Below are 12,058 nucleotides of genomic sequence, written 5' to 3' on the forward strand. Positions count from 1 at the left end.
ACAGTCCATGGACTCACAAAGAGTCAGACACGACTGAGTAACACACTCACGCCCACAAGAAGCAGCACAGTCTTTTTGTTTATTCTGTTGCCCCCACGGCAGGCACTGAACCCAGGGCCTTTCTCTCAAACACGGTGTAGAGTTCATGGGTGCCTGGCACATTCTCCATTACTCCTGCATTTGCAACATGCCCTTAAGAACTGGGAGTTATTAATGTTTGACGAGCATCATGTGAAACATAATTTGACAGAGGAATCTCAGATTCACCCTGATGAAGTTCGTCTCTTCCAAAAGCTCTGACAAGGATTTATTGAAAATCGTTTTCTTTGCATAATGACTCAAGATGTATGCAGATGTTCAGAGTATTCTTTGATTAGAGAATCAGTGCAAAGGATGTTTCCCCATGGAATTAACTGTAGAATAAATAGCACTGGAAGGCAGAGTCTCCTGAGAAAGCAGGTGGGGAACTACAGTGTGCATGCTGTTTAGTCATTTCAGTTGTGTCCATCTCTTTACGACCCTGGACTGCAGCCCACCAGGCTCCTCTGTCCATGGGATTCTCCAGGCAAGAATACTGGAGTGGGTTGCTGTTCCCTTCTCCAGGGGATCTTCCCAACCCAGGGGTCAAACCCACGATTCTTAGATCTCCTGCATTGGCAAGTGGATTCTTCATCACTAGTGCCACCTAGGAAGCCCTTACTGTGAGCCCGCCCAGTTCTCCACTCAGACTTTGAACGTGTCGTGACCTCTACACTCACATGCCTTGTGTCAAACCCAAGATGATTTGAAGAACTGGACACTCTCTCTGTATTGCAAAGAAAAGAACTTATGAAAAGTGTCACTTTTGGTAGCTTAGAATGGAAAATTTTATGAGACTGGAAATGGTTATTAAATGAATATCACGTGCTCGACAACCCTAAAAAATTAACTGTGAAGGCTTCTTTTCAAAATCTTAAAAAAAAAAAAATCTCATCTTTCCTTTTCTCTGGGATGATGATTAAAAAAAAACCAAAGAATGTAATTATATTTGCATTTTTAATAGGAGTACCAGATGGCCCAGCAGAATTCCTCCAGAATATTCTGTCATTATATGAAAATACTAGTTTCATCTCTAGGTGACATTAGCAACCACCAGGATGTACATTTCCAGATGGGTGGTTCACCTCGCTATTGGAATCTGGGAGACTGTCACCCATGTGACCTGGAGTAGGACTTCTACGTAACCTGTCCATCCAAACCCACCCTCCAGTTCAGTTCTCTGACCCCTTCTGCCTTCCGGATCAGGGTTTGACTCCCCCTCCACTGGGTACAAAGTGGAGATGGCTCAGGACAGGAAGAAACCTTCCTTATGACCTTTGTCACTCTTGACTATCTCAGGAGAGGCTGAGACATCTACGCCAAGCAGAGGAGTGATTTCAAAACTGAAGAAAGGAAGGACCCTCTTCTGGGGATGCATAAGTCTGAAGCATTATTTCAGGACCTTTGTTGAGCAGTGGCTTTTTTTTTTTTAAGCTCCATGTCCTTTATTCTATTTGTATCCTGTTTCAGACAGTATTAGTTACATGTGGCTATTTAAATATGTTTCTATTCATTTGCGGGCTTCATTGTGTCTGACTCTGCAACTGCATGGACCTTAGTCTGCCAGGCTCCTCTGTCCAGGCAATAATGCTAGAGTGGGTTGCCATTTCCTCCACCAGGGGATCTTTCTGACCCAGGGTTTGAACCTGTGTCTCCTGCATTTCCTGCATTGGCTGATGGATTCTTTACCACTGAGCCGCCTAAGTTTAAATCAGTTTGAATTCAATGAAGGAAAAAGTTTAGCTCCTGAGGTTCACTAGCCACATGCCAAGTCTCAATAGCCATGTGTTGTTAGTAGCTATGATTCTGGATAGTGCAGATAGAGAATATTTTCATCACCTCAGAAAGTCTACTTGACAATGCGTCAGTCTAGACCATACTGTTTCTCCAGGCTGGTTTGCTCTCAACAGGACGTGAGATTTTTCTTTTAAATATTATAACAGGGCTCATCACCAGCAACATCTCTGATAGCTCAGATGGTAAAGAATCTGCCTGCAGTGCTGGAGACCCAGGTTCAGTCCCTGGGTCAGGAAGATCCCCTAGAGCAGGGATTGGCTATCCACTCCAGTATTCTTGCCTGGAGAATTCCATGGACCGAGGAGCCTGGAGGGCTACAGTCCATGCAGTTGCAAAGAGTAGAGCATGACTGAACAACTAACACTTTCACATTCATCACTAAATTATTTAACTCCTTGTAATAAAGATAACACATCAGTATAGATAGCCATGTTGTTGTTTAGTCACTAAGTCATGTCTGGCTCTTTTGCAATCCATGGACTTTAGCCCTCCAGGCTCCTCTGTCCTTGGGCTTTCCTAGGCAAAAATACTGGAGTGGGTTGCCCCTCCCTCCTTCTGAATGGGGTTTTAAGGAGAGAAGTGCATGATGTTCTGCAGATGATTTTGACTCCAGATGTGGTGACAGCACCAAAGTTCTCCATCGTTAGATTTCGAAGACAGTATTGCATTAGACCAGTATTTAACCACTCCCAGGCAAGTCCCATGGTGTCTTTTCACTTGTTTAAAATATTCCCTTTTTCTCTACTTTGCATGTCATGTGATCAGTATAAGTGACTAGGCTACCAAGTACCAGAGTCCAAAAATATGGTGCAATTGGAAAATATTCAACCCATAAAAACCTATTTCAAATGACAGACCCTTTCAACATGGCAGCTTCTCCTGCTGAGGTTTGAAACTTTCCCAGTGTTTCTCAAATGAGGTCTGTGTTGTTAAAAAGCAATACCCCAGCAGAAAGGCAAAGGAATACCACTTTCCATAAAAGTGCTGTGATACAGCAGGATCCTCTATGACCCACATCCCAGAATTTTAGAAACAAAAGCAAAAATAAACAAATGGGACCTAATGAAACTTAAAAGCTTTTGCACAACAAAGGAAACTATAAGCAAGGTGAAAAGACAGCCCTCAGTTTGGGAGAAAATAATAGCAAACGAAGCAACAGACAAAGGATTAATCTCAAAAATATACAAGCAACTCCTCCAGCTCAACTCCAGAAAAATAAATGACCCAATCAAAAAATGGGCCAAAGAACTAAACAGACATTTCTCCAAGGAAGACATACAGATGGCAAAAAAACACATGAAAAGGTGCTCAACATCACTCATTATCAGAGAAATGCAAATCAAAACCACAATGAGGTACCATTACACGCCAGTCGGGATGGCTGCTATCCAAAAGTCTATAAGCAATAAATACTGGAGAGGGTGTGGAGAAAAGGGAACCCTCTTACACTGTTGGTGGGAATGCAAATTAGTACAGTCGCTATGGAGAACAGTGTGGAGATTTCTTAAAAAGCTGGAAATAGAACTGCCATATGACCCAGCAATCCCACTTCTGGGCATACACACCGAGGAAACCAGATCTGAAAGAGACACGTGCACCCCAATGTTCATCGCAGCACTGTTTATAATAGCCAGGACATGGAAGCAACCCAGATGCCCATCAGCAGATGAATGGATGAGGAAGCTGTGGTACATATACACCATGGAATATTACTCAGCCATTACAAAGAATTCATTTGAATCAGTTCTAATGAGATGGATGAAACTGGAGCCCATTATACAGAGCGAAGTAAGCCAGAAAGATAAAGACCATTACAGTATACTAACACATATATATGGACTTTAGAAAGATGGTAACGATAACCCTATATGCAAAACAGAAAAAGAGACTCAGATGTATAGAACAGACTTGTGGATTCTGTGGGAGAAGGCGAGGGTGGGATGTTTCAAGAGAACAGCATCGAAACATGTATATTATTTAGGGTGAAACAGATCACCAGCCCAGGTTGGATGCATGAGACAAGTGCTCAGGCCTGGTGCACTGGGAAGACCCAGAGGGATGGGGTGGAGAGGGAGGTGGGAGGGGGGACTGGGATGGGGAATACATGTAAATCCATGGCTAATTCATTTCAATGTGTGACAAAAACCACTGCAATGTTGTAAAGTAATTAGCCTCCAACTAATAAAAATAAATGGAAAAAAAAAGTGCTGTGATAACTCTGATAAAGATTTATCTTCGCCTGCAATGCAGGAAACCAGTGTTCGATCCCTGAGTCGGGAAGATCCCCTAGAGGAAGGGCACGGCAACCCACTCCAGTATTCTTGCCTGGAGAATCCCATGGACAGAGGAGCCTGGAGGGCTACAATCCATGGGGTTGCAAGAGTCAGACACAATTTAGCAACTAAACCGCCACTACCAACGATATTGGTCAATTTCCAAGAAGACTGCCTTAGAGATCAGACTTTACTGGCCCTCGGGCTGTTTTTCAGAAGACCAAACCAGATATTCCGTAAAACCAGTGGAGGTGGTGATGGCCATCAGCCCTGAGTGGTACAGCTCAGAGCACAGAAAGAAGGTTCTTTTTCCCACACCGATGATGGGTTGCATCCATGCTAAACTCCACCTGCAGGGAAGTTCACTGTTGGTGACCCAGTTATGAACAGGAGAAGCTGAAGCACGATCAGCCACCGCACAGGGGTGGGAGGGAGACCAGGGGAGCCAGGCTGAGATAAACTGTTTCTTCTTGCAGCGTCCTCTGTCGCAGCGCTGTGACCGACGGCAGGGGTCGCCTCGCCGTGTACGAGCTGTTAGCAGATGCGGACATTCGGCTCAGAGCCCGGATGGCCCAATTCCTTCTGGTATGCTTCTGTTTTGGCCACTGATTTTTAGAAATATTTTTTTTATTGATAAGCATATATATTTCTAAAGCTTATTGAAGTTTTGGCTGGGTTTGCATTACATCTATAAAATTAACCTGCAGAGAACTGCTGGAGTTACGATGTTTACTTTCCCATCTAGAAATCTGTTTTGCTCCTTCATTTGTTGGAACCTTTTCCTATAGCATCCATTAAAGTTCAGTCATCAAATTTGGACATATTTCACAAAACTCCATTTAATTCATTTTTATTTGTTGTTACTATTATGGATGAAATATCTTTTGTCAGTATATCTCCTAGTCTATTATTACTGCTGGTATATAGAAACGTCATTAGGGACTGTTTATTTTCTTTACACTCTACTCTCTTATTATGTTTGTTAGCTTCTTTGCAGATTCCTTCAGAATTTTCAAGGTTGCAATCACCTGGTATTTTTTTCCAGACCATTGTTGCTCTGTTTCAAGAAGAGTATTTTCAATTAATTAGATATATATTGTTAACAGTTAAAATGCTACCTTTTACAGATTAAATACCCTTTTAATAGCATAACTTTAGTGTTGCGAATTGTGAGACAGAGACAGTGGGATCTGGGCTAGGAATGGGGTGCTCAGATTTATAATAAATACCTCAGAGAACATAAGATTAAGTATGAAGCAACTTCCTGTTACTGCTAATATTAAGCATGTATCACACCTGGGAAATGCCAGGCCAGCCTGTTCTAATATGTTTTAAATATGTGTGCTTGACAGTATTAGAAATGTTGAGCTTTCTCTTAAGAACTACCTGGAATTCATATTTTAAAAATTATTATAGGCTATATAACTCAAGACTTTTATTATTTTAAGGACGACTTTGTTTTTTGAACATAATGAGCCAAGTGAATCTTAACCCTTTCATCTTTGGAAATTGTGATGGGGCTGAAAGTTCTTCGTTTAAGCATAAGTTTGCCCTTTCTGAAATAGTCAGATGTCATTCAGAGTCAAGGCTGGCTATAATAAAAGCTCCATGAAAGTAGGAGTGTGTCCATCTTGGTCTCATATGATTCCCCAGTCTCAGTGCCTGGCATATAGTAGGTGTTCAGTTAAAATCTCTTGTTACTGAATAGCTTTGTGACCTAGCCGGTTATAGTTATTGATTTAAAATGAAAAGTGGTATTAACTTATTGACTGAGTGTCTTCTGTGACTCAGAAACTAGCTCTGGAGACAAGAGTTCAGATATGCCTGCGATACGAGTCCTCCTCTATTGAGAAGGGTTATTTATAGCAGGAGCATCCGTCTTTCTGAACAGCAAGCTCCCCAACTGCCTACCACATCTGCCTCTCCCTGCCTAGGGGTCTGAGGAACCAGCATCAGCCCAGGGCAGGAGAGAAGACACTGTCCAAAGTTGCTGACAGAGTTGTTTTGAACTTTCACATGATTTTATTTGTTTATATGATTATTCCAGGAGCAATTTATCAGTGATCCTGTATAACAGTAAAAGAATTTGTGTCCATGTAATGATGCCATAGAGAATGCTATCCTATGATATTTACTGCTGTAAAGTGATAGTTTTAATTTCTCTGGATGAATTCTTAGCTGTTTTCTTTGAAGTGCATGTTTGGTTATAACCTTGACTTGGGTGATAACTGGCATGTACCTTGTTATATTTGTTGGACAGCATCAAATTTGTATCATACCGATTGAAGAATTCTCAACAGAATATTTGAGACCTCACGTCAAATGCATTGCCAGTTATGGGCGATTTGTTAATCAAAGGTAATGTGTTTCCTTCATTTATCCCTTGTTTGTGCTTAGTGATACTTAATGCTTTTTAGGTTATGCTTTGTATTTCACTTTAGAAGTGATCCCAGGCCAAGATGCTAAAAGCTGGTGGTGCATTATTTTTTTTTTAACGAGCTAAATCATTTATCCCAGCAATTTTTCCAGAATTCTCTAACATCAGGAAGCTGACACAGTAGCAACTGGGGGAAATGGTTAAGCCTTGTCCTTGAGGGGAGTTACTCTGATTTCTATTCTGAGCTCTCACCAAGATCCAGTCTGTTCCAATCCTTTAATCTCTGTGTCTGAGACTCTTCATTTAAAAAACCATGAAAATAATGACCCATCTCACAACTATGTTATGAGAATTAGGTAACCAATGATTATTAGGATTTGGGGAAGGTTATTTGGATGTAGATTCAAAAATTCTCTAGGGACACAGTCATGACATCTTATGCATCTTTATGGAAACCACCAAGACAATAAAATCTGGCTGTGCCTGAAAGAAATGATGACTGTTTGTTCTCTTTGTTTTTATATAGCTTTATGTCAGCATTGATGTTTAGAGGTAAATAATGTTTCATTCCATTGATCTCATTTAGCAATAAATTTTAGTACTAGAGAGGGAAGTTTCAGTAAGATTCCATCTAGCTTCCTTTCCTTCAAAATTAAGATTTTTTTTTTTTTCTGGTCTGAGCTCATTGTATTAGGCAGGCAACTGGGATATTCTTGGCCAATCCAGAACACCAAATATCTTTGTATAAAGATCTCTGCAGACCTGTCGGTCTCTGGATCCATTTTTTTTTTTAAGATTTTTTTTTTGAATTTGTTACAATACTGCTTCTGTTTTATATTTTGTTTTTTTGGCCACGAGGCCAGTGGGATCAAACCCACACTCCTTGCATTTAGGGGTGAAGTCTTAATCTCTGAACCACTAGGGGAGTCTCAAATGTTTTTTTTTGGGCTGCACTAGGTGGTATGTGGAACTTCCCCAGCCAGGGGTCAAACCTGCATGCCCTGCAGTGGAAGCGTAGAGTCTTAACCAGTGGATCCCCAGGGGAAGCCCTTCTCTGGGTCCTTCTGATGCTTAGAGTCTGTCTCTTCACGAAGGGACAGTTCTTCGGGTTTGGTTATTTTTCCACATTCTGTTTTCCAGTGCCTTCTGTGTCTCCCTGCCCCCCGAAACTCCTCCGACAGCACTGATTTTGGATGTCCCGAGTGGTGGATCTTCCCCTCTCCTGCCTGAGGATCCTTCACCTCTTGCCTATGCTGTTCTTGGGGTCACCTTGAAGGCCCCACAGGTAGGGTTACCCCGAGTGTGTTTCTTCTGAACTGGTGGTTCTCAAAGTGTGGCCCCAACCAGCTGCATCCCCCACCACCACAACCCCTGAGAACTTGTTAGGAATGCAGATCTCCAAGCCTCACCCCAGAACTGCCGAGTCAGAAACTCTGGAGGGTGGCCCAGGAATCTGTGTTTTAACAGACTCCTCAAGGGGTGTTGGCTGCCCGTAAAGCTTAAGCACCTCTGCTCTCAACTGTGGAGAATCCCAGGAATGAGGCTTGCAGTTCTGTCTGTGGCCAGCCTATCCCGACGCTCTCTTTCTCTCTTGCATCTCTGTCTGGACAGTCATTTGGCAATTTTTCATAACCCATCTTAGGATAGGTCATATTTGCATGGGCTACTGCTACTTAACATGGTTAAGTTTATTAATTATCTTCTTAAATGAGAACATAAGCACTTTTAGAAATCTAACAGATTTTTTTTAGAAATCTAACAGAAATTCCCAATAAACATGTGTTGATTAATCATCTAGAGCACAAAGATGAAATATATGAAGGGAACACACTTTTTTTCATCATAAAACACAGAATTGCAGGACTTAATGTTTGTTCTGATGACATGTCTTTTTAATCCTAGAGATGGCTTGTGTCGTTTCATGTTGCATTAAGATAGGAAATAAACGGATTTGGGAGAAAAAATTTAATAAGATCCCATATGGAGTAGGCAGCCTAGAGTAGTAGGGGGGAGTGAATTACAGTCATGACAATAGAGTTCTAGTCCTGGTTTTGCTATAAAATTAGTCCATGACCTTTAGTAAGTTACTTACTCTCCAAGAACCAGCTCTCGTTTGAAAGATAATCTTTTATTGTTGCTATTCTTGTAGTTTCTTAATTATTATTTTGAGGTTTGGAAAGACTTATTACTCACATGGTGAGGCTTTCTGGGGAGAACCTGGCTTGCACAAAAGCCTGAGCGAGTGTTGGAGTCTGACCCTGGTTTTCATTATGGTTAGGCAGGGGCATAGTGGGGTGGGGGTGGGGTCCAGGTGAGGGCTCCCTCTCTCATGGGCTAGAATTTATGGGGTTTGAACTTCCCACCTCTGCCAAGGGATGAACACCTGGGCTTTCTTACAGCTTGTTCAGCTGTGGGACAAAAGACAAAAGATGAAGGATGGATCTTGAAACAGAAAACAGAAAAACAGAAAAAATGGAGTCTGACTCTTTGTTACATGGTTGTTACAAGTAGTGCTTGAATGCTGGGAACATTCTTGTATGGCCTTTTGCACACAGAGCGTGCATTTCTCTTGTGACATACCTAGAAATGCAATTGCTTAATTATATGTTTAGTAAAAACCACATATAGTTTCCCAAAGTGATTGTACCAAATGAGACTCCCTCTAGTCTTGTTTATGGTTGTCCCACTGTTGGCTTGTCCATTCTGTAGCTGAAAGTCACCTGGTTGGTTTCCAGTGTTTGTGACTACAAATAAAGCTGCTACAGAGATTCAAGGGAAGGCTTTGTGTGAATGTGGGTTTTTCACTTCACTTGGGTAGATTGTTGTTGTTCAGTCACTAAGTCATGTCTGACTCTTTGCAACCCCATAAACTGTAGCATAGCCGACTTCCCTGTCCTTCACTACCTCCTGGAGTTTGCTTGGACTCATGTCTATTGAGTCGGTGATGCTATGTATCTCATCCTCTGCCTGCTCGCCCCCTTCTTTTGCCTTCAGTCTTTCCCAGTGTCCCAGTCTTTACTGGATAAATACCTGCATTGTTTTGATTTTTATTCTTGAGATATCCTCTGATTCTAATTATTAATAGCTTTGCAGCTTGAGAAGTTTGTTTTTTTTTCCATCTAGAACCAGGTGACCCTTCGAGGACTAGTACCACGCCCAGGTCGGTATGTCATCGTCGTCCATTTTTATCAACCAGCACATCCCACGTTCCCAGCACAGGTGTCTGTGGACGGAGGACGGCTGCAGTCAGGTGAGCTATGGGGAGCAGGGCGGGTTTGGGGGTTCACCTGTCCTGGCAGGGGTGTGACAGGACTGCCTCCCTCTGCCCCCAGGTATCTTCCGGGCCTCTTTTTGCCCTCATGTGCTCGGCTGCCGGGACCAGGTGATCGCCGGAGATCAGGTTGAGTTTGACATCTTGGAGCCGGAGGTGGCCCTGACTGTGACAATTCCAGAAGAAAAGTCCTTAGTTTTGGTGTGTTCTGCTTTTTCCTCTCTTGCTCTTCAGGTGCTTACCTTGGTCGGCTGCTCTATGTGTCTGTTCTAGCTCATGAGAGTAATTCCTCCAGGGAATTGAAGCCATGTTTATAGAAAAATGTTTAAATATTACAGCTGCCTTTAGCAAAAAAAAGGTCTGTGACAATTAAAATCAAGGGAAATCAGAATACTAGAGAAGCCACTGGGAAAAAAATCTCCACTGCATGAGCCACGTGAGCTGTCTCTGTCTCCATCAGTCCCGCCTCACTCTCATCTGACAAGTCTCTCTCTGAGGCATTGAACACTCCTTTGTTCTTGAAATGATCTTGTTTTGGCTCCCATAGCTGCTTTCTCTTGGCCTTCCCCGCTTTCTCCGGTGCTCCTTCAGTGAGTTCTCTTCCCCTTCATCCCTTCCATGTCAGCCTTCCCTTGGGCTTGACGCTGAGACCCCTTGTTCTAAGGTTTCTTTTCATGTGACGTCATCTGTGCCTATTGATTCTATTCTCCCCTCTGTAGGAATGATACCCACCCCTGTGACCTCACTTCTCATCTTTCCTGAGCTCTAGGACCATCTACTGTGCATCCCCAAAGCCAGAGCAGAGCACTCACAGGTCCCTCCAGCTTAGCCTATTACCTGCATAGACCCCAGGTGCCCTGTCCCCTATTTATCACCTTGGCTGGTGGAATCACGGTCATCCAATGCCTGTAAAGCCTCTGAGAGCCAGCAGACATTGTCCAGGCCTGCCCTGCACCCTCCAATTCTTGCTCATGCCTCCTTTCTCTCTGAGGATGTCATCTCAAGGACAGGGGACTGACTATTCACTTTGTATCCCTGTGCCCAAAACACCATCTGGCACAGGTGTTTGGCACTGTTTATTGAATTGAATAACCTGAGAGCAATAGACTCTGTAAACTGTCAGTGGGTGAGTAGTTGACAAAGATGGTTGAAATTTCCTGTAGCATTTGTTACTGGTGTGGTCTGATTTATACAGGTACAGAGAATACAGGGCGGTATTTTTAAAGACTGGGGCCACAATTATTCGTAATAGAGTATCTGATAGGATAGGCATTTCAGGGGCAAGCCACCATATTAGTCTCCCTATTGGTCCTGCCGTTTCAGTTTGCTTACTCAGAGTAAGGACTTCCCTGATGATCCAGTGGTTAAGACTGCTCACTTCCAATGCAGGGGCTCAGGTTTGAGTCCTGACCAGAGAACTAGCTTCTACATGCTGCAACTGAGAGTTCACATGCTACAACTAAAATGATCCCAGATGCCCCGACAAAGATCAACGATCCCTTGAGCCATGACTAAGACCTGGCACAGCCAAATAAATATGAAAGAAAAAGAAATACTAAAAAATATAAATAAATAAATAAATAAATAAAAATACAAAATTCTACCCCCTGGATATGACCAGGGTCATCCCAGGGATGGATCACACAGAGCCCTGGACATCATAACAGGTCCTTGTTTCCTGTCCACCCCAGCACCCAAGGCTCCTGCTCCTCTGAGCAGGTGTTCCAGGGGGTCTGTCCCCCCAATTCATTATCATTTTCCAAGGGGGAATGTGTCCTGAGCTTTCAACACTGAGTTACGGTTGCTTTGTGATTCTTTTTTTGTAAGTCCTGTTTCATGTGGTCTTGGACTTAACAGTAAAGAACTCTGATCTGGCAGCCCACTCCAGTATTCGTGCCTGGAGAATCCCCAGTGACAGAGGAACCTGGCAGGCTACAGTCCATGGGGTCACAAAGGGTCAGACATGACTGAGATGGTTTAACACAATCTTAGTGAAGAGAAAGCATGGTGGAACAGTGGGCGTGCCAGGCTGCTGAAAATCCAAAGACATGCCGACACTTTCCCTTATTTAGGTCCGTGTCCTAGTGGTGCCTGCAGAGAATTACGACTACCAGATCCTTCACAGAAAATCACTGGACAAGTCACTGGAGTTTGTCACCCATTGTGGAGGAGACAGTTTTTATATTGAGTAAGTATCACTTTGTGTGAGGGATTCCTAGGTGGCACTAGTGGTAAAGAACCTGCCTGCCAATGCAGGAGACA

The 12,058-nt window shown here is 43.0% G+C and overlaps 1 protein-coding gene across 4 annotated transcripts in view; it reads left to right on the forward strand.

The window, feature by feature from the left end:
* LAMA3 (laminin subunit alpha 3) overlaps window positions 1–12,058 on the forward strand; it is a 246,512-nt gene that overhangs the window by 125,780 nt on the left and 108,674 nt on the right. For all 4 annotated transcript variants that reach the window (XM_070452750.1, XM_070452751.1, XM_070452752.1 and 1 more), the window contains 6 exons: window positions 4,625–4,733; window positions 6,409–6,506; window positions 7,666–7,810; window positions 9,649–9,775; window positions 9,858–9,997; window positions 11,869–11,984. In XM_070452750.1, coding sequence (XP_070308851.1) covers window positions 4,625–4,733; window positions 6,409–6,506; window positions 7,666–7,810; window positions 9,649–9,775; window positions 9,858–9,997; window positions 11,869–11,984 — 735 coding nt within the window. The remainder of the gene's footprint in view (window positions 1–4,624; window positions 4,734–6,408; window positions 6,507–7,665; window positions 7,811–9,648; window positions 9,776–9,857; window positions 9,998–11,868; window positions 11,985–12,058) is intronic.

The sequence above is a fragment of the Odocoileus virginianus genome, chromosome 22, assembly GCF_023699985.2.
Source record: "Odocoileus virginianus isolate 20LAN1187 ecotype Illinois chromosome 22, Ovbor_1.2, whole genome shotgun sequence".
Classification (NCBI taxonomy): Eukaryota; Metazoa; Chordata; class Mammalia; order Artiodactyla; family Cervidae; genus Odocoileus; species Odocoileus virginianus.